Genomic DNA, 22,531 nt, shown 5'->3' on the forward strand with positions numbered 1-22,531 from the left:
AGACATCATAACTGATAGGCCAATAGCAAACTAACATGTTTATTTTGTATCCAATTTATTAAATAAACCAGCAATCATTAACTAATGCAAGGTAAAAAGCATTAATTGTCATTGGTAGAAAAGGCATATGTAGCCCAGAATGGAGGATTTTCTTTGATCATCAAATGATTATTTGGGGTACTGGCACCCCTGCCCCTCGTGCTGTTCCCATCTGAGAGCAGAGGGACAGCAGAGCCGGCAGGGGTGGCCACAGGCATAGTCGCCCTTTGGAATCAGCCTATCCCTGCACATGGAGAGCCGACGCCATCACTTGGAGCCTTCAAACTGGAGTTCATTAAAATGCTGATGCAGCCCCCAGACACTGACAACACACACCCTGCATGGAACCATGGCTTTCACTCACAATCTCACAGCACTACATGGGCCAGAGCAGGATTAATCTATGGCATCCAGAATTCACACATTGTCCTGGGTTGTAGTGTAGGATGTGCACAAAGTATTCTATCACCATCTTCATGGACTGTTGAATCCAATTATTGGAGCAGCGCTCTTCCCGGCGCCCCCCCCCCCCCCCCCCCGGCTATCTTCTGCTAATGGCCCATCAAATGCCTTGCTGCATGACTCATAGATAACCCCCTCTGGGAGCTATCTCTGTTTAATGGGCCATCAAGGACCCACTGCATGACTCATCATCCCATTGTGAGATGCTCCGCCCAGAGGGAAGAACCAAGCATTCCCACCTGGATACAGTCTGGGGGTTGGGACAGTACAAGAAGCCCTTATTCACTAGATTCCCAGCAAACCAGAGCTACCAGACCTTTCTGCGAGATCACTGCTTCAGGAAGACCACCTCATCTGGATTGCTTCCATCACCCTGCTCAGGTTGTATTCTGACTCTGCCAGTGGTCTTTTGTATTATTGCATCTATTTTATTTTACTTTCTTTCCTTTCTTCCTATTAAATTGTATCTCTGACTTAGAGCCTCTCGTTTGTTTTGCTTTCAAACCGCTACACACATCCATCTACCCCATGCAACCAATGGAAAAAGAATCATGAAATACTGATTAGGTTTCAGCAAACACATTATTTCATTTGCACTTTCCAACCACATACAGCTTCATGTTCAGCTTTCCTGTTTGCTTTGCACATGCCTTGGGAATGCATTCGTGGTACATTTACCCATGACTTTAGATTATTATATGTTGATGGTACAAACCCACATCCAGAATATTTTGAGGCTTCTTTTAGTTCTGTTCTTAAACATTGGACACTGGGCTAGCTGTAGGTTTTCTACATATATTAATGTGCATATAATAATTGTTCTATAATAGGTCAGGGTTTATAGCAAACATTAGCTTCATATTAATAAACAAAACCATGAAAATTGAACACCCAAAAATGTAAAAAACAAAACCAAAAAGAAAACAGCACTATGTTCTGAACGGGGCACTGGAAAGTCTATTGCAGTAACACTCAGTGGTGTGTCAGAGCTGCTGCAATCCTCCCTGGGACTACTCATGCAAAGGCCTCCTAATGCTGCAGAATTTGCAGCATCACAGAATCCTTTAGTTTGGAAAAGACCTCTAAGGCCATAAAGTCTGACCATTAAATTTGGACTTGACTTTATCAGACCCTGAGGACTTGGGCTTTGCCCAGCTAAATGCACTTAAATGTTGGCTGCAGTTCAAGTACCTTGCAATGGTCCACATTCCAAAGGGCTGCTCAGAGCACTGCATGGCAAACACAGGGCAGCCTCATTTGTTATGTTCTTAGCATCTTCACTGATCCCTCACTACTACTTGGAGGGGCCCTCCCAGCCCTGGCTTGTGGAATTCTACATCTGCCTGCAGTGCTGTTGTTTTAATCCAAGATTTGTTACCGAGAAACCCCCAGTGATAGTTACTGCTCTAGAGGATCCACACCATCTGAACTGTTACTGCAAAAACCATCAGAAGCAGTGAAAGCAATTAACAAACCTGTTACAAGAGTAGTGCTGAGCTCAGCGACAGTGGCAGGCAAACAAGGAGGTCAGCAAACAGAGCTATTTTAATTTCAAGCTCCATTTGAACCACAAGTTATAAAAAGAAACATCAGTGTTTACCAAGGTGATATGAACAAAACTGATTGGAAAATGCATGCTTTTTCAGCCTGCATTAGGAATTGTTTTCTAAATACGAGCTACATTCCAAAAAGCCTCATTAGAAATCTCTGCAAACATGTTTTCAAAACCTGTTTCCAAGCATTGACAGATTTATAGAAACACCAGAAACAGAAGGAAAATAAAACAGAAAAAGAAACAGTGATGAAGAGTGCAGCCTTAATTGTTTTGTCTTCGTCAAAGAACCCTTCTTTTGGAACTGTGGCTTGGACAGATAATACCTCACCTTTACAGAATATTTTCATCCACAGATCCTCAAGGCCTTTATGAATGAAGTCAGTATTATTACACCATTATTATGCTTGTGTGGGTAAATACTGACCTTCAACTTCTGGAAAAAGACACCTCTATATTCATAAACAACTGTATGCCAGTCCCCATGGCTCTATACGAAACTAGGGATTTCCTGCTTAACTCCAATCAGGAGCAGAAGAGAGCAGAGCACAGACACATCTATTTAATATCCTTGCAGAACCACTGTTACCATGGTAAAAAGCTGCTCTTTTTCCCTTTGAACACTGACATTTGGATCCCCAGCCCAGAGAGGGCCAGGCAGTTCACACTCATGTAAGGACCTGACAATTACTTGCTGCTCTACTTCAAAGGCCAAAAAAAATGAACTAGGAATGGGGCCACTTTCAGAGAGCTCAGTTCTCCCCGTTTTTCTGGGAAGAAAGAGGACAGGAAGGCACAGGAACTCGATCAAAGCATTCAAGCTAGCAAGGGGGTAAAAAGCACATGGCTGGCTCTAGTCCTCTGACAGCAGTCATTGCTTCCCAGGTCATCTGTCTATGGCTTATTCTTCAAGGCAGAAGGAAAGAGAGCAGCAAATACAAACTTGGGCTTTAGCCAAGGACTGACCCCATAAGCTCCACATCCCCCCGAGAGAGAAGCATGTCTGGTAGTCCCTGGGGAAAGGAGCATGATGGGAACCCCTGGCCTGATCACAGGAGCAGCAGCCAAGAGGCAGCTTACACTGGTCTCTGGGCAGACTGAGCTAGCCTGCAGAGGCAGCTGCCCACACACACACTCACTGGCAACAGAGTGGAGCCAGCACAAGAGAAGGGACAGGCACCTTAACTACAGACTCAGAGCAACAGAGGCAACAATTGAAATATACTGAACTCATTGAAAAATGTAAGAGAGGTATAAAGTGGAAAGCTTGAAAGAAATAGAATAAAAATCTTAACATTTCATACTGAAAATAATGAACATGAGGTAATAAATAGTAATCCAGGATATGATGGGAGACTGATTTGTGGAGTCAGAGAATCATGTTTCAGTGAAAGCAGACATAAAGCTCCATTTTATAATGGCAAACATTACCTTTCTGTGGCAAAAATATCTCTTTCCTCCTTACAAGCTGGATTGTCAATCTTAACAAACAGCTTTGAAAAACCTTTAAGCCAAGTCTGACCTGTTTGTAAGCAGACGTGCCTATTTCAGATTATCACAAATGTTATTAACACCTGTACAGCACTGACATGACGCTTTCAAAACAAAGATAGGTCATCTTGCTTTTAATTTCACACATGCACATAAGTTGTAAACATTCCTGTTAATGATGCCATCTGGTGCCTCCCACAACGGTGTGACACTCAGTCTTCCAAACAAAATGTAGTGGCAGCATCGCACAAACCCCACTGACATTTACAGTGAGAAAATTTGTTATCAGCCTCACTTCAGAATGCCTGTTTGTGTGCCTACAGGTGCCATAAAACCATCACCTTCACCAGCCAATGGGAAGAACAATAAATTATGGATTTTCATCCATGCACATACTACAAAAGCATTAAAAATTCATTACTCAAGCACATGAGCATCTTAAGCAACAGTTACTGCTTTAAAAATTAATACTACTCCCCTGGTTACGTGGAAACTATCCACACCAAGCCTTTGTTTGTAATCCTAGTGTCCATACACAAATTGTAACATGAAGGAACTCTGCCATTTTAACTTTGATACATAAGCCTTGATATTTAAAAATGCAGTGAATTCTCTTGCCCATCCTCCCTAGGCTCTCTGCTATATTTGCTCTTTATCTTGGTAGAGGCCTAATGATGAAAAAAAAACCCGCAAACCCTGAACAACCTTCCTTATTTTAGCCATACTCAGTACATTCCAGTGCTTCAACTGCACATAAACAGAACTGAAACTGCCGGAATAAACCTTTAATTGCTATAGGTATTCTACCAAGCCAGCATTTGGCTCCAAGGCAGACAGTGAGAGGGTAAAATAGCAGTGACCACTTCCCCTGAGTTACTCGAGGCACTGCTGTTTCAGAAGCACCTCCAGGAGCAGAACTGGATGTTCCTGTGGTCGTGCTTGAAGACCAGGACAAGGCATGGCCAGTGCCCAGGATGGGCACACACTCCAAAGCAGAGGCTCTGGTGCTTCACAGCACTTGTACCTCTCCCTCTCCACCTTCTTGACATTTCTCTGTGGACACATAAGGTGACAAACCATGCAGTTCTCACTCTCAGCTGCAGTCAGAAGCAAAAAGCTTTGTTTGCTCAGAATGGATTGTTCTGTGGCAGCCTCTGTGAACAGCCTCGCCCCAATGTTTTAAAATTTGATTTAAAGTCCTTGTTTTTATTACCTTTGAATTACAACTGAGCTAAAATTTTCAAGCAGTACACTGTGGAGTAGCTGGGACTGGACAGCAAGGTGTTAACAGTCAGTCTATCAATTCTGAGTCCTTTCTGCTCCTCTGCCTGCACAGGTCAAGGTAAAGGCTTGTGCTCAGTTTGGGCACTAGTGAAAAGTTCAGACAGCTGGTAATGAACTGGCCTAAACACCAGAAAGTAGAAGCCACAGAGAGTGAGGAAAGAAAATAGAGCCCCAGGAGTTTGTTGGATAGGACAACAGCACCTAGGGATGGGTTTTCTACACAAAACCTCATATAGATCAGTTTCCTATCTGCTTTTTAAACAAGCTTCCCCACAAGAGAAAGTTTGTCAAGTTCAAAAATGTTTTAGATTTTTTTTCTGTTTTTACCTGATAGCTGATTTCTCCTTTTCTTTTTACAAAACATGGTAAATATATACTCTTTCAAAAAGTCCTGCAATTTTGTAATGGACATAGGAAGCTCACAGAATAGAGAAACATCCAGGATGGCTCCTACATTCACAAGTCATTTGAGTACATAGCTGTGAACATACACTGCAATGGAATAAGTTCTAAGAGGGATCTAAAATCAAGGATGTATTTTCCCGTCATGTCCATCTTTTAATTACTATGTTAAACTGCTCTCAGACCATTGTCTCATACTCATAGCCTTTACCATAAGCGTCATGGTGGAATCAGACAAACACACAAAAATACCTCTACATTGCACTGGAAACTGTTGAGTTTGCAATGCCTTGGCCTCCATTTTCTATTTGAATCTCACATTGAACTAACTAAATTTATACAACACTTCAGGGGCTTCTGCAACTGTTCTTTTTATGAGCTGTAGCAGAAAAAACAATTCTAAACTGTGAAATAAAGCCTGACAGCTTGAATGCAGCCATGAAATAAAAATATAATAAACCCAATAGCATGAATAATAAAAGGGCAAAACCAAGGAAATAATTCAACAGATGTGTGACATTTTTGTTCTTCATTGTGGATCAGTTATTCTTGTTAATTATATCACCTATTCTTCCCTTACGTTGATAATTACATGAAGCAGATGGAGAACAGAATGCTTCCAGATGGTGAGAAAGCATACAAGTTTATGAACCATTTATTTATGAAGAAATAATTAAAAATTATTTCTTTATCTATAGTTTTCTACTCCACCAATAATGACATGCACCATGAAGGCCAGCAGCACTTTAAAAGATATTCAGGATTCTGTTGTAACCAACTGTTTTTCGTGTAACGTGACTGCAGTGACTGACAGATGTGCAAACCAGAATAATCATCTAATCTGTTTTAATGCCGAAGAAATTAAGAATTTGGATCTCCTGCCAGTTGGCATTACAGCACCAGTTGCCAATCCAGAATACAAAAATGAGAGATTTCCTCTTGCTTTGGCACAGCTGTACAAAGTGTTCTATCTAATGAGCAGGCAGGAGCTCTGTCAGGTCTGTGCCCTCAACCCCAGTGTGGCAGACATGTGGCGGATGCAATTCTGAGCCAAGACGGGGCACCTCCCCTTGCTGCTGAACAGGTATCCCAAAGTCTGGATACCTCAGGACAAGATGCAAATCAGGAACTGTGTCATTCCAGAGGACTGAAGTGGGAGACAAGCTTAACATCTTGTGCTTTGTGGCTTCTCAGTCCAGTCATACCAAATTTACCCAAATGTCTTCAGCAGAGCAATGGGAGACAGAGTTTGGTAGGAGCAGACACACAAAATCAGCAGCAAAAGGTATTTCCAAACTCAAAGCAAAAGAAGAAGTAAGGAAGAATTTACAGCCCTTCAGGAATTGGAGCCACTGCTTGGGGGGTGACAGGGTTTCTGAGGCAAAGATGAAGCAGCACAGAGCTGTGATTTAAGAGAACAAGTGAAAAAACCTGTGACAGCCTTAAAACTTATGGCAAAGTGTTCATGAAAAGGATGGCAAATAGGGGGAGGAGCAGGGAAAGCTCTTAAGCTCTGTATTTCTCTGGAGTCATAGTCATTTTAGCAAAAATGCCACAACACACATCAAAAGCCTGTGTCAAACCAGAAACAAGACTGAACCAGGGGAAATGCCCCAAGGGCCTGGAGAAAACTGCAGGTAAATGGCCACACAGGAAACAGTTGGTTGTGGGGTTGTAGGATAAGTTCCTGGAGTTTAAGAGTAGCTTTCTCCAGCTGACATCTAGCTCTGCCAGAGAGCCCACGGGAGGAAGGATCTATGCTTTCTTTAAAACTACAAAAGAGCTCACGCTCCCTGCACAAGACAGGAGGGAGTAGGCCAGGAATCCATGAGAGGGTGACACATGGCACTTCCCCCTTGGTGGTTTTTCCAGACACCACAGAAGAACAGAGAGAGTTGACAGAGGGACAACAGGAACAAGTTACCACACATTGTGCTCATCTGTCTGTAACAACTGATCCAAACCCACAGGAAAAGCACCTCTCCAGCACAGATGAGATCCATCTGGACTGGCAATGCTCAGGAACTACCTGAGAGCAGAGCTTTTGTGGTTTAGACTGCTGGTTTCTCTTCTGTCTTTGGAAGAAGGAAGCAGGAAAGCGCCCATGTGTGCCCTGGGTCTGTATAGATGAGTGAATTCCCTTCATGCCCTAAGCATGTACTGGGAGAGAGACAGACTGAGCCCATACTTGCTGAGATATGGAGCCACTGATGGTCCACAGACAACCACACACAAATCGGGAGCTGCGCCCCCACACAGAATGGATGAGCTGCTCAGCCCCAAGCGCTTACTGGGAAAAAGACACTGCAGCTAGAAAAGGAGAGCAAGAGCTCAAGAATGGCTGAAACAAGAGGAAGGCAGCTGAAAATGGACTAGATGAGAGGCGGATGTTGATTTGTTGATTACTAGATATCAAGGGGCATCTTGTGGGTATCAAAGCAAGAATATTACCACAATTATCTCCATTACAAGCAACAGATACTGAAGCAATCAATTAGGGCAGGCAATCAACGAAAATTTTACATTTCTGAAATCAACTTGCATTTACAATCCTCATCTTGTAGTTCATGTGACAAATACTGCCACTACTGCAGAGCACACTAAAGCAGCAATTACAGTGATAACCTGCCCTCCAGCTCATGGGAACAAAGCAGCCACAGATTCACTTCTGGAGGAGCTGCTTTCAAATAGGAGAGGGCAAGGCCCCCTCGGTTTAAACCAGCCTGGTGAGCTGGGATAGAAACATGGGCTAAAGAAATGAGGAGTGGTCTCAAATGCTTGGAATCCCTGCTTGCCCATCTTGCCCCATCTTGCAAGATCCTGCCCTGATCTTGTTTAAAGCCACCAAAACAAAGATCATGGGAGACATTTTCTCCTTACTCCTCTGCAGGTGCTGGCCTCGGACATCTTCCCACTAATTCCTACTCCAGACTCTTTGTCTGCCTTTCAACCTTTCTCCCTCTCTTCTCCACACTTTCCTCACAACATTGTTCTCCCATGTCCTTTTCCCCTCACTTCCTAGCCCATTAGCATCTTCTACAACCAAAATGTCTCACTGTATTTCATAAGGTGACACTTCTCAGCCTTCCCATTCTGCAGAGCTAGCACATTTATCTCCTTGGTGGGACAGGTTGTTCTCTGCCTCATAGATTGCACCTTACTGTTTACAGTAGGTGTGAGAAGGCTTTTAATCACTGCAAAAAGGCAGAAAGATAATATTGTGCCTACAGAAACTTGATTATATTAATTTATAAAATACACCACAGTTTAGTTGTACCTTCACTACAGGATTTGGCAGGGTAGTGCAAGATTATTGATGGGGATCAGTCTTCCTTTATGAGGCATCTGAGCAGAAGGAGCAAGTGCCTTGTGCCTGGCTGCAACCCAAGGTCTAAAAGAAACACCTCCTCCTTACTCACAAGTATGCTCAGGGCTCTGTGGCAAGCTGCTCCTTATGTTACACAGCTTCCCAGCATATGGTGGCCAAAGGTCACTTCATTCACTTGATAGAAGAGTCAATTTAGTTTTATATGGTTTCAAGTTCTTGGTATTTCAGAGAAGGCAGCAGCAGCAGCAGCAGCAGCAGCAGCAGACTAGCTTTATTCTCAAGTTACCACCCAGCACTTAGCCCCAGATGTCTATTCTGATAAAGCACGGTCTGTCAAAAATCTTTAATTCATGCAGAGGCAAATGCATGGATACTTACACAGTGGCTGGTCTTGAGTTGGGGTTTTGCCAGTGCAACTTCTTAGCAAAAATTTCATACATTCTATTAAATAGAAATTTGAATCTGAGATTTCAAACCATTATGCCACTACCTACAGAGAAGCTCAGAAAACCTCAGGAAGAACATGAGCAGACAAAAGATTTGCAAATCTTACAAACACAGGAAAGTCTGTGATTTTCCAGCTTCAACAAAAATGCTAGGATGACCTCTTTTAGGAAGAGAGCAACCATTTTAAAGATTAAGAATAAGCAATTTAAAGAAAAGCATCAGAGTTCATTCTGTAGAGAAGAGAAAGGCAGGGATGTGCATGTGGAGGGAAGGCTGTTGAACAAAGCCAAACCCAGACCAACAGCCTCAGCCATGTTCTGGATTTTGCTTTGCCAGCTGCTGCCTAATTAAGAGTTTTAGGTGCCAAAACCTACTGACTGACGGAGAAAAAGACAGCACTAAAAATATTATATGGAAGCCCATCTCAACCAACTGGAAGTTACTAGGCAGACATAAAGCTCCCTAATTATGTTTCTCCATGGAATTACAACTACCTACTGAGAGAATCCATCACTAATTGTGTTTTTCCTAATATTTCAGCTTCACTAGTTATGCTTGTGAGGAATCACCTTCACATCAAATTTTAGTTACTTTAAAAATGTAAGAGAATTAGGTGAAAGTTATTTTAAAAGTGAAATTTTAAGAGACTTTTCATATAGAACCTCCAGGCTGCACCAGTTCTTTGCAAGTAAAACCATTTGTTAGTGAAAGCAAACTGACTGAAAAATGAAATGTACTTAAGCAATCTCTAAAGAAAGAGTCAACAGCATGGCATCATCTTTTTTCCGCTTGTGGAGCACAACACCTGAAAAAAGCTAGCAGGAGCAACGGCTCAGCAGCAGGCAGAGCACTTAGAAGACGCTGGGAGGCTGTGACAAAGCGCTGCCATCATATTGGCACGGAACGGAAAGGGTTATGCTCCGGTGGCCACTGCGTGTTCTGGGCTGTGGGCCCAGCCAGGCGCAGCAGCGGAGTAGGATCCGCTGGCCAGCATGGCCACTGTAGTTAAGGAGCAGACCGTGAGCCCTGAGAGGGTAATGCCAGCCCATCTGCCAGGCCCTGTGTGAGCTGGCACCATGCCTCCCGCCTGCTGCTGTTGCTGTCACCCACCTGATCCTTGGAGACCTGCTCTGATGGAGCGTTCATGCCAAGCTCTTGTAGAGGATAGACAATCTGTCGTCTTGGCCGCACGGGAGCCATGTAATGAAGGGCAGATGTCAGGGAATGGGTGCAGGGACGTTGGAACTGAAAGACAGCAATCCATATTTCAGCAGAGAGAATGTCAGAGCAGTGCATCACAGATGTCTGCTGCATGGCTTCACAAACACACAATTCTTAGCTCTGTTGGCTAAAACTGAGACAAAAATCAGCAAATAAACAAACATACGCAGAGCAGAGGAATGAATTGCAGATAATTCCTGACACTAATGAAGATAATTATGAAAGTAATTACATTACTATCTCTGTGGGAATGACAGATAAACAAGTGGTTTGGTTTATGGGATTTTTCAGTACAAGTATTTTCCCCAGGAGGATATTTTTCTCCATAGTGATCATGAATCAGCTTGATTTGACCTCATTAAGCTGTATTATCTGCTCACTGCTAACCTTTGCTTATCTGGCAAGGAACAGAGATGAATTTATATAGAAATTCTATACTGACTGAAATGTCTGGTATCATCCAAGAGATAAATGATAATAAACTGGCAGAAACATGAAATTAACAAAACCCTAATGTTCATCTGAGCAGCCTAGATCATTAGAAATAGCTGTATCTGTCTATTACAGCATTACTGGCTCTGGCATAACTTAAAACACGAAAGGGAAGAAAAGAGATTTACAGGAAATACAAAATGAACGTTAATGCAAACTAAATTACACTCAAGTGCTATTCCATCTACAAATATCAGAACTTGAAGTTACTATGTTGAGAACTAAGGAAAATATCACACTTTCCACTTATCAGATAATAATATTAGATAAGCTAAAGTAACTTGGACTAACTCTGTAGCCTGGTAGCCTGGAAACAGGCAAAACTGGAACCACCGGAAAGATTTAGCTTCTCTTCCATCCAGTTCCATTAAACTACATTTTTGTGAGTGGCTCTTCAGAATCTGAGAACCTAATGCTACATAGGAACATTGGTTCCTCATGGGAACACTCAAACTCCACAAAAGTGCACAGGAAAACACATCCTTCTGCAAACATACCCCAGTCTAACATGCCAAGAGTTCACACATGAAAGCCAGTGGTGATTTCAAAAACACCCAAGTCACCAAGGACAGAACTCATCTCAGTCACTATTTAAACACCAGGTGCCAGGTCCAGCCAGCCAGCCAGAAGCCCGAGCTGGAGGTCAGTCTCCAGGGGAAAATTCCATCTCTCTCCAGACAGGCAGGTACAACCGACGGATGAACTGCCCTTGGGATGCACCATGTGTTTTCATCAGTGGTGCCAGGAGCCTGGGTGATTGCCCAGGCCAGACAGCAGCTTCAGATGGCAACACAGGCCTGGAAACTTTACCTTGTGTTCCCTTTTCTGACACGAGACTGATGACAAAACATATATGTGAGTGTTTCTGAATTACATTCTACTCGGAAATGGATTTACTCCATTGGAAGTTCAGTTCTTACGGCTCTCCTGTGACACTTGCAGTAATACAAGCCCCCTTCAAAAACCAATGAGGTGCCCAGGTCCCATTGACTTTTGGTGAAACACAGTCTAGAGTACCTGAATCCTTTTGGAAGTTACTATAAGCCACATGGATGTGTTTAGGATGATCCCCTTGCATTTACTCAGGCTACATTACTCTTGTGCTGGGCAGGAAGCCAAGGCCATTCCCACTCTGCTCCCCACCACTCTTCCTGAAGACACTGGTGGACACCACGGATCAGCCCTGCTATGCAACAGCTGTGTCCATGGCTCCAGGATATGTCAGACAGGAATAAAAGAAAGTACAGTTTGCTACAGATTGAAAAGAAAATCACTGTTTCCAGTCATTCATGGAAGCAAAGGAAAAAAGTGAGAAAATGTAGCAATGCTTAACACAAGAAATACTAATTATTTTCTCCCTACCTTGCCTTCCACATGTTCTGGATAAACAGGGTAGTAAAGAGAAGATTTGTGACCCAAGCGAAGAATCTCCTTTAAAAAGTATTTTGTATAGTGATGGAATACAGGATTCAAGACAAAGGGGCAAAGATGTCCATATTCCTCTTGCTGGTGGTAATTAAAATTAATGAAGTCCTCAATGTTGTAATGTGACCGAATATACTCAATATCCTGGAAAATTAGGAATTTGTGAGTCAGCAGTGATCAGCAGCTACCTTGGTTGGTATTTTCTAAAATCCTGTCAACAAGTTACATACTATCAATCAAGGAACTACATCTCAGCACTGAAATCAAGTGTCTTTGAGAGCAGTCCTCAACTGAAGGGCACTGACTGACAGATTCTCCTCAAAAATCTTTTCATTGTCTCAAAACCTTTCCTTGCAGCTTGCCCTTATTTACAAGGAATGCACACCCAACCCTTTCCCCACAATGCCTGATACAGGTTAATAGACATCCAAGGCGGGGGGAAAAAATCCCCCACCTGTTTTTCTGTATTCAAGGCACAGAAGCCCAGGCTGTCCCTCTCACTAAACGCCAGCGGAAAAAGGGAATTCCACAGAGCAGAGCAATGTAAGAAATGCCCTCTGACAAGTCTTCTCTGTTGAAGTGATAAACTGATATTTTTGCACATTTACTCACTCAATCTATCCTCTTAGCTCTTAATATAATCAAGAGAATTACTCTTGGAAACAGGAGTGACTGTTCTAATGTAAAAACTAAGCATTAGAACGGCTGAACAACCTAAACCCCACCTTTTCAGCCCTAGCAGAATGCCACAGAAGTGGCAAACTTGGAGAATGCTTACTTTTCAATAATAACGTGCAATGTCTTTTTTTACTGCATCAGGGAATAGGCTTTTGTTTTCAAGTGCATGATTCATAATTACTTAGACTCTGCTGTTGGAGAAAAAAGTTATGAAAGCAAATCTAGAAAAAGAACTACTGCTCTTTGCAGGATTCATGGCAAAGCTGCTTATTGACTTGGAAAGTAGAAGGGAAAGAGGTGATAAAACACCTATTTAGAGGCAGAATGGCTTTTGCTAAAGCACAAAAAATGTGCAGGAGGAAAACTTTCAGGACATAGCAGCAGCTTCTTGAAAGTAACAGGAACATTTTTTCATCTATGTATCCATCATTATCTATGAGCAGAGAAATAATCCAGTGGGCATAGGCCAGAGAGCAAAGGAGCTTCTACAAGCAGCACTTTTACCAACACTTTTTAAAGCACACATACAGTGCCAAACACAAAACTCAGCCTTAGTGTGAGCACCAAGCACCACACAGCTCATGGAACACAAATTGAATTTACCAATTCATCCCTAGTAACAGAAACACCAACGATTTGATCCAAAACTTCTGCTACAAAAGCCTGTCGTGGCATCCCGTCCTACAAGGTAAAGGCAACAGATGCATTTTTCCAGTTTCAGTAGAATCTCTTTCTAATGGTACCTGTCTATTTCGCCACAGAGTCCCAGTTTCCTCCCACTTTCCTCCCAGTGCAGCTCCCAGGCACCATTCCAGTTTAACCAGCCTGCTCCTCTCAAGGGCCCTGTTTGAGCCAGCTGTGTGGCTGGACTCTGGATCACACAGACCTTTCCTCAATGACACTTCAGTTTGGGTACAGCTGCTGCAGGAGTGCTACAAGCTCAGCCACTGCTTCAGTCCTGGGTTAAGTCGTGACCTTAGGACAGAATTGAACACGTATCAGTAACAAATACTCACTGGATTCCTGCAAGCCTCAGTGATTATCTTAGAATCATTCCATATCCTTTCATTCAAGCTAAGAGTTTCAACAAGCATTTTGACTCCCTGTAGGTCACTGGCTGCTGCTTTTCTTACATTAAATGACCTAAAACAGGACAAAAAAAGAATTAAAGTTGACTCTGTGACAAAATAAGGACAACTGCCAAGCTTAAGACAACACGCCCTTCACAAGAACCAACCACACCATTCAGAAATTGCAACTGTTTGATAAATGACACTTGTTCCAAAGGCAGATATGAACTTATTGCATGGTAATAGAACAGATCAGAGCATCTACTTGAGACAACTCCGGAGTCCTGCTTTATCTGCTATTAAACACTCAGCCCAATCTATAACCCCAGGAATCACCTGTCTTCTAGTGAGTAAAAGTCAGCAGTAAAGGGAGGCAAAGAACCATAAAAAGAATGTGGAATCTGTAGCTGAACACTGTGGCTGACCACTGAACATGAACAGCATGGGGAAAAGAGCAAGATAAAAACAGGGAAAGGCAAGAAAAAATGAGAAAAGGACAGAGAAAAAGAAAACTGAGCCAGCTGGCATAGTGGAAAACAAAGCAGGAACATCAATTTCTCCAAGAACAAATGTAGTGGTTTGAAAGCAAAACAAATGAGAGGCTCTAAGTCAGAGATACAATTTAGTAGGAAGAAAGGGGAAAAAAAAGTAAAATAAAAATAGATGCAATAATACAAAAGACCACTGACAGAGTCAGAATACAACCTGAGCAGAGTGATGGAAGCAGTCCAGATAAGGTGGTCTTCCTGAAGCAGTGATCCCATAGAAAGGTCTGGTAGCTCTGGTCCTCTGGGAATCCAGTGGGTAAGGGCCCTCCCCTGTACTGTCCCAAACCCCAGATTATATCCAGGTGAGAATGCTTGGCTCCTCCCCCTGGGCGGGGCATCTCACAATGGGATGATGGGTAATGCAGTGGGTCCTTGATGGCCCATTAAACAGAGATAGCTCCTGGAAGGAATTATCTATCAGTCATGGGCAAGGCATTTGATGGGCCATAAACAGAAGATAAGGGCCCAGAAGGAGGGGGTCTGAGAAAACACTGCCTCACCTGGATTCAACAGTTCATGAAGATAGTGATAGAATACTTTGTGCACACCCTATAGTACAACCCAGGACAACAAATTACTGATTTTTGTGTTAGACCTTGGTGCCTCAAGCAGTATCACATGAGGATAAACTTACATGACAGCAATGCCTCTGCTAAGCGTAGAGTGTCAGTCAGTAATGACACAGTAGTGATGTGGTACCAGAATGCCTGTGCCACACATGGAACACCTTACCTACAGACAGCAGTCACCTGGCACTTCGCTCAGCTACAGACTGTTAGCAAACATCTTCCCACCTACTAGTTAGGAAGAAAATTCACTTCACACTGACAGTCTACAGCAACTGAGGAGCTCTCCCAGTGTCTGTCAAAGGCAGCAACCCCTTCCTGGTTACACACAGCTCATGCAACCAACGCTTGTGGAATGCTGCTCAAGTAGCTGAACTACAACTTCAGTTCCAAGAAATAAGTTCTTTCACCCACAGATGAAAAGTTGCGACTCACAAAGTGTAGTAGATATAGTGAATAAATTTGCATATAAAATATTGTATGTTATAAATCTGAAATTGTCACTGTAAGTTTGGATTCCCAAAGCTGCACAAGGCGTCTCCAAAATTTCAAAGTCCCATTGTGCAACTGTGAAATGGCAGAATTTGCAACAGAAATGGCAAGGCGGAACAGGAGATGCCTCATTCATCAAGGGTGGGCCTCCACTTCACGGCTGATCAACGTCTGTTATCAATCTAGGTGGAAGGCATCCAGGGATTGAACAGATCAGCATCCCAATGCAAGGTTCCGAGAATGCCTTTCATACTGCCAGGAAATCCTTTCAAAACCCAACACCAAAATAAAGAAATACATGAATATGCAGACTCTCAATAGACATTGCCTCCGGGCAGAAAAACTATATAAAATCCGTGCGCAGAAAAGCAGCATCCACGGACAAGGTTGGACAGCACCCTTGCTGCTGCTCCTCTGTCCACCCAACATTCAATCAGTGTTGTCCAATTTTATTGTGGCTGTCTCAGATTGTTTTTGGAAATTGCTAAATAAATTCTTTGATATTGGATTGGCTATTGATCATTTATAAGACAAAGTGTAATTTTTTTACTCCTGTTCTTCTCGCTTTCGATTTAAAAGTGGATGTGCTGTTCTTCAGCCTCAATCACTTTGAGTGGCATTTTGCGGAATATGAGTTTAATGAATAGCATTGGTACCTCAAAAAACACAAATTTACTGGTTTGGGTATTGTTATAAATGATCAGCCAATTTTATTGATAAAGAAATTTATTGAAAATTGGTGATATAAAAACCTGATAAAGCCACAAGCAAAATGCAGCTCTGATCCCGGGATTGGAGCCAGGTGAACCACAGATTCAGCCTCTATTGCACCGAACCCCCCAGTTCACAATTTTAGTTTTTGCAGGGTCTGCTTTTATACAGTTTTTGGTCTGGACAGTGGATTGCTTCATACGTTTTTGTCTCTCTTGTTCCTCTTGCATATTCATGCGGTTTCTTTTCCTTGACGCTGGCCGATGAACAGATGAACAGTTTTCCAGGGAGGGATGGAGATTTGATTAGGTCTACGGGAACCATGTATTTGGATGCACATCCTTGACCATGTAGATAAGATGAATATCAGGTGTTGATCACCAAGTCGTTGTTGCTGATCATCAGGTAGTAGCTGGGCTTATCTCGGGAAGTCTTATCTCCTCTTGGTGCCACCCTTCTCTCCATTGAGAATGGGCTGCTTCCCCTGTTCCCGGCAGAGGCAGTCCAATTCTTGGAATCCTTTATTTCTCAAGCATGAAATGACTTTATACAGTATATCACAATAAAACACAAATTAATTCCATGACATATATCACAGGTATGTTATGAGAAATTTCACAGCTGAATTCACTGACCATTTTTGACTGCTCAAAAGCACGCATTTGGTTACGAAATTACAAACTAATCCTGACCTTCTAAGTGAGCATCAGCTGAGCTTCCATAGCTTTTCACATGTTTCCACTGTCGATTGCAAGACCCAACAGTGCTGAGAATTGTGGCTCACTCTGCAGCCCAAGTGTGCCATCCTCCCACCACTCCTCAGCCCAGCACACCAGCTTCGCCCCACCCATGCCCCAGGGAAGGCAACTGTGCCCACAGTGAACTGCATCTCAAATAACAAAAACAGAACGTGTGAAAAGTTGAAACTGCCTTTTTTTTTTTTTTTTTAAATAAGCAGATCCACCAGGTCCATTGGGAACATGGAACAGGAAGAAGGACTACCCGAGGTCTGTACTCATTTCTCTCCCAGCAATGAATTAACTCATTCTAGATGCTCAAGTCGATCGATTGCTCAGAGACAAGGAGACTATTATTATTATCATGCTTTTTAGTGAAAATTGAGGCAAAGTATCCATTAAGAACCTCAGCCTATGCCTTGACATCTGTTATTTTTTTCTCCTTCACTGTTAAGCAGCAGACTCACAGTTCCATTTGCTGCACTCTTGCTTTTTGTGTACTTAACACTTTTTCTTATTCCTTTTACTACCTGTACTAATCAGGAGCTCATTTTGTGTCTGTGCCTCTTCTGACTTTGCCCTTTCACATCTTCATATTCCCCTCTTACCCTGTTTTTCATTTAGTTCATTTTCTGTGACTTCCTTTCCACTCACATGCTTTTGAAAGCCCTAGGTGCAAGTACAATGTGTTGATCTTTCGCTTTCACAGATTTGGTTATTTCCAAGAGAATATCTGCTGTTGCACCCTGTGGGTTTTGTTCTGCAGAAACTTTCCAAAAGCTTACTCTGGTTTCTCCCAAAGCTGTTCTGATCCTGAACCTCAATGAGCAGCTATTTTTCTTTACTTTCCTGCAAAACTGCAGGGGGATTTGGAAAATGCTACTGATGACCGTATTTTGTTTTCATGAAAGGATTGGTGTCATTTGGAATATGCACAATGTAATGAGGATGGTAACTTTTTTTAAAAGAGCCTTGATAACTTGAATTATGCCCAAAATTCCAAGAGGACACATGACTCCCAACCCTACTGGTGGATTACTGAGCAGCTGCGCCGGAGATTACCAGGAATTACTCCACCAGCTCTCTCTCCAGCCAGCTGACTTTTTACTCAGGACCCAGAAGGAGAAGTTTCACCCCAGGGGAAAAAGCTTCTGCCTAGGTCCAAGAGGAGCTAGCTAGTTACTGCATAAAGTATTTGGGTGCCACCAAAGGTGATTAGGTATGCAATTAAACCTAGAAGTGCTTTGCTAGAACCACACTGTATTTAGGTACATTAGGACCAAAACCAAAAAAAGAAAATCTCTAACTATGCCACAGTTTAAACTTGATGTTTGGGCCAGAATAGGCTTGATATACAAGCAAAGCTTTGGAAAACTCATTTCACATAACAGAAGTCACAGCAAGAAAGGTTTGGTGTCCCAATTCACTGATATCTCAGCCTACAGAAGTGTTCAGAGCATCACAGAAACAGTGAAAGGCATGAAATAAATGATCCAACACAAAAGTAAGATTATATAGAACAGATACATGTTCCTGCTGTGATCTGTATGTCCCAGAAACACATGACTACATCTCTCTTAAGAAAGCTACAGCATACTTCCAAGAATTAAACCTACACCAGGCTTTCAGGTACCAGTGTCACACAACCTGACCCACATCCCTAAGGCCAAACACAGCACCGCATTTCTCTGCTGGCCTTGGCCCACAACCAGGGAACTTGGAGTTGCTGGTCTGTACCGATGTCCATCTTCCCCACCTTAGTACTGTACATGCAAATTCTCTCACTGAGCTTGGGTTTTACTGAGAGAATACGCCCTACAAACACTGGTAGGTGTGTCCCACAGCAGCCCAGAGCACAGCAGGGCTGTCCCGAGGCACAACTCACGTGAGCAATCCTGCCCGGTGGAACACATACAGCTCCTGACCCAGGCTGGAAGTGCAGGAAGGGACAGCCCGAACAAAGCTCTGGATCAGGGGGAACTCCGGGACATGATGTGGCACCAGGATGACACACAAGTCTCTGTCCTGAAAGATATTGGCAGGCAATAAAAGTGTTCTCTAAGCTTTACCCAAAGCCCTCTGAGGGGGCAGACAGCCCTGAACGCAGGGCTTACACTGCACACCTCCAAGCATTGCTTTGCCTGGGCAGCACCAAGGAACTGACAGCTCAGAAATGACTTTACTTTAAGCAAACTATGGGATGAACCTTCCTTACTGCATCTGGTGATTCCATCCTGACATTTTGTTTCAAAGACTGACATTGTTGGACAGATAAATTACACAAATTTGAAATGCTTTCTGGGTTGGCTCTCTCTAGGAACTTTCTTTGGTTGTAAGCAGTGATTCTGAGTGTGCTGGTTCTTCAGGCCAAGTCAGTGTCTCTGATACCCAGGGCCTGTCTCTAAGGCACACCACCATGCAGTTATTTGTAACATTACTTTACAACACTCTGCTGTGCATTAAGTCTCAGAAAGTGGACTTCGTTACCTCAGACAGAGTGATCACACAGGGCATGAGTGGGAAATAGCTATCGCACTGTGAATCCACAGTGCCACTGTTCAGTCTGTAGGCAAATACTATGAATCTCCTTAATACCACTGTTTTATAGGCTTTAATTCCATCTCCTTTAATAAATTTTGCTGAGTTTGTTTTTAACTTAGGTACAGTCTGGGTCTGTACATGGTTTTAAAGGAGTTTGAAGCATTTCTTTTCTAAATCTGCATCTCAGAGAAGACCCTATGGAACATAAACTAGAGAGACTATTTACAAGAGCACATAGTGCCAGGGAAATACGTACACACTGACAGAGAGTAGGTTTAGATTATATGGTAAGAAAAAATTCTGAGGGTGAGGAGGCCCTGGCACAGGTTGCCCAGAGAAGATGTGGCTGCTCCACCACTGGAAGTGTCCAAGGCCAGGTTGGACAAGGCTTGGAGGAGCCTGGTCTAGTGGAAGGTGTTCTGCCAATGGGAGGGGTGGAACTGGATGATCTTTAAGTTCCTTTCCAACCCAAACTGTTCCAGGATTCTAGGATAAACAGAGGATTTAAGTATGCATTCCATGAAGTCCAGAATCAGCCAAGGAGGGGAGTAGCTCAGCCCAGGGTAACCAGGCCCAGCACACTTGTGTGGGGCAGACTCACTGGAGAAGCAGACCCACATCCCCTAGTGCCAGTTGCACTGCTGTCACACCACACAAAACCATTCCAACTTTTGTTATACTCACTGGGAAAACGTTGAAAGCATAATGCAAAAAATTCAGTGACCTGCAACCAAGAGCAAATATTGGCAAATGAAGCACATATCAGAACGATCTGATACACTGTGATATTGACATCCCTGCAAGTGCAGGAACATTTATTCAGAGCAGATCAGACAATCCCAAGAGACCATCAATAATCAACTGCTGATATTACATGCTGCACATAAATTTCTGATTTCTAGTGCTTAAAGCATCATTATTAACAAGAATAATTAGGATGTTTGAAATAATACATGAGGCTCCTCACTAAAAAGGTGGAGGGAGGAACAAACAAAACATTGGCTTTCGTGTTGTTGACTCCAGTCTCTTCAGAAGCCATTCCTGGACTATCACTGCAGTATTAGTATATAGCGAATATTGCTTCAGGTTACAAACACTTGTTGCTATGTTCCACAATATTTTCAGCCAGCACCAAGGGTTCTGTGACTTTCCACTCAGGAAAGTGCTGATGTGCTCTGACAGACTAACAGGAACATCAATACTTAGAATTCTTTTTGAACACTTCTTTCCACTTCTCATCCACTGACTTAGAGCTATCCCAGTCTCTTTTCCACAGTGACAGCAAATTATGACATTTCAGTTTAAAAAGACTTGAGAAATCTCACCAAAGCCCTGCTATTTCTCCCCTGTGTAAGGATATGAAAGAGCTCAAAACCCAGTTATGCTGAAGTTTCATAGAACAGTTTTCCACCACATAGAATGTATCTTTTGAAGATATTAATACACATACATGTTACCTATAAATACTGATAAATCCTCTCCTCCTTTCAGAAATGTAAATAAGTTCCTTTTAATTACCTCTTTAATAATATTACTTAAAAGAGAAATAATTTCTAATTGCAACATACATGCTTGAACATAAAGTTAAGCCTGCAAGTACAGATCAGGATTGGGGCATTATATATTCACTTATATAATACATAACTAAGACTAGTTAACAGAATAGCTAATCAGGGAAAAGGAAAATGCCATTGCAACTACATTGCGTTGCAATTTCCTTTCTGCTATCCAGGACCTTGTTTGCAGCAAGGACCACAAGAATTGAGGTGGGAGATTTTTCAAGGGGTTTAGAAAAATATCAAGTATCAGCACACAAGCCAGCAGTTCTGTTCCTTCACATTTCACTCTCAATGCACTAACAAGCCACATCACAGCTCTGGGTTTAGGAGACGGAAACATTTAGCAGCTTTAGTGGGTAACAACCTCCAAGAAGCAAACCTCCCTCAGGGCTAAGATGCAATCACACCTACACTTCAAGTCAGCTGCTATTTCTGGGTCCATGCTGTGCAAGGCCAGCAGGAACTCCCTCAGGACTAAATTCAAGGCTGCAGACAGCATCACCTCCTGCCCTCCTTTACATATATTTGCTTTGCTAATAGTTCTTTTACAGGCACGTGGATCAAGCAAAGGCAAACCAGAGAAGAATAAAAGCAAAATGTATGAAACCACCAAGATCTACAGATTCCTCAACTCTGCACGAGGTAATCTTAGGCAAAGTCTTCAGACAAGAATGCTGTCTCTTCCAAATACCCATCTTGGAATCCACACTGCTCCACAGATGTCTCTAGGTAAAAAAGACTGGGAGCACACAATTGAATATAAATGCAGTGAGAAATGTCCTGAACAGAAACAGCAAACAAAGCACAGAACTCAGAAGGGGGCAAAAAAGGGACAGATCCCTATCCCAAGCAGGAAACTATGAGCAGAGAACTCAAGAAGTCTACAGTGAAATTATTGCCTGACATAAATCTCTATCACAGCTCTGAACTGCTGTTTCAGTATACTGGAGTCATTCCAGACCAAGCCCCTCATCTCATTAATATTTTAAAATAAAGCTTTCTTATTCTACAATAATTATCTTGCTTGAATTTTTACACTAGATTGTCTCTCAGTTAACTGTTCTGGAACAGTCTTTCTGCAGTGCAATTGTTCTTACCACACATTAGTTGGTCAATGGTTCAAAAGTACAATACAACTTCCATGTTGACTTTCTGCATTTCACTAATTAAACTAATTCTTAACAAACTTGAGCTATGTTAGTGGGTATATCTCTTGGGAAATACATACCCAAAAGGCAATGTCTTAACTCTGGTTTTGGTAGCTTTGGATATTTGCATTTGCAGCAGATTCAGTGTTCGATCCCCTTGGGTAGGTGCCCTCCTTAATCAAGAAACAGCTCAATAAATACAACCAGTTTTCAAGGAATTCTCATTTTTCTTCTCAGTGAAGTTTACTATTACACTTCCTTTATGCCAGAGAGTCCAGAAGTTGCTATTCACCAATGACTACTACTACTACAAGTAGAGAGATGTTTTTTCAAAATGT

The 22,531-nt window shown here is 42.5% G+C and overlaps 1 protein-coding gene across 1 annotated transcript in view; it reads right to left on the reverse strand.

Moving 5' to 3' along the window:
- CFAP61 (cilia and flagella associated protein 61) overlaps positions 1–22,531 on the reverse strand; it is a 97,776-nt gene that overhangs the window by 58,097 nt on the left and 17,148 nt on the right. Inside the window, 6 exon segments of the mRNA XM_066178011.1 lie at positions 10,116–10,250; positions 12,081–12,287; positions 13,425–13,502; positions 13,838–13,964; positions 18,831–18,970; positions 20,171–20,210. Of these exon segments, the coding sequence (XP_066034108.1) occupies positions 10,116–10,250; positions 12,081–12,287; positions 13,425–13,502; positions 13,838–13,964; positions 18,831–18,970; positions 20,171–20,210 (727 nt within the window).

The sequence above is a fragment of the Chamaea fasciata genome, unplaced genomic scaffold, assembly GCF_029207755.1.
Source record: "Chamaea fasciata isolate MVZ Bird 193981 ecotype frontalis unplaced genomic scaffold, bChaFas1.0.hap1 SCAF_3, whole genome shotgun sequence".
Lineage (NCBI taxonomy): Eukaryota > Metazoa > Chordata > Aves > Passeriformes > Sylviidae > Chamaea > Chamaea fasciata.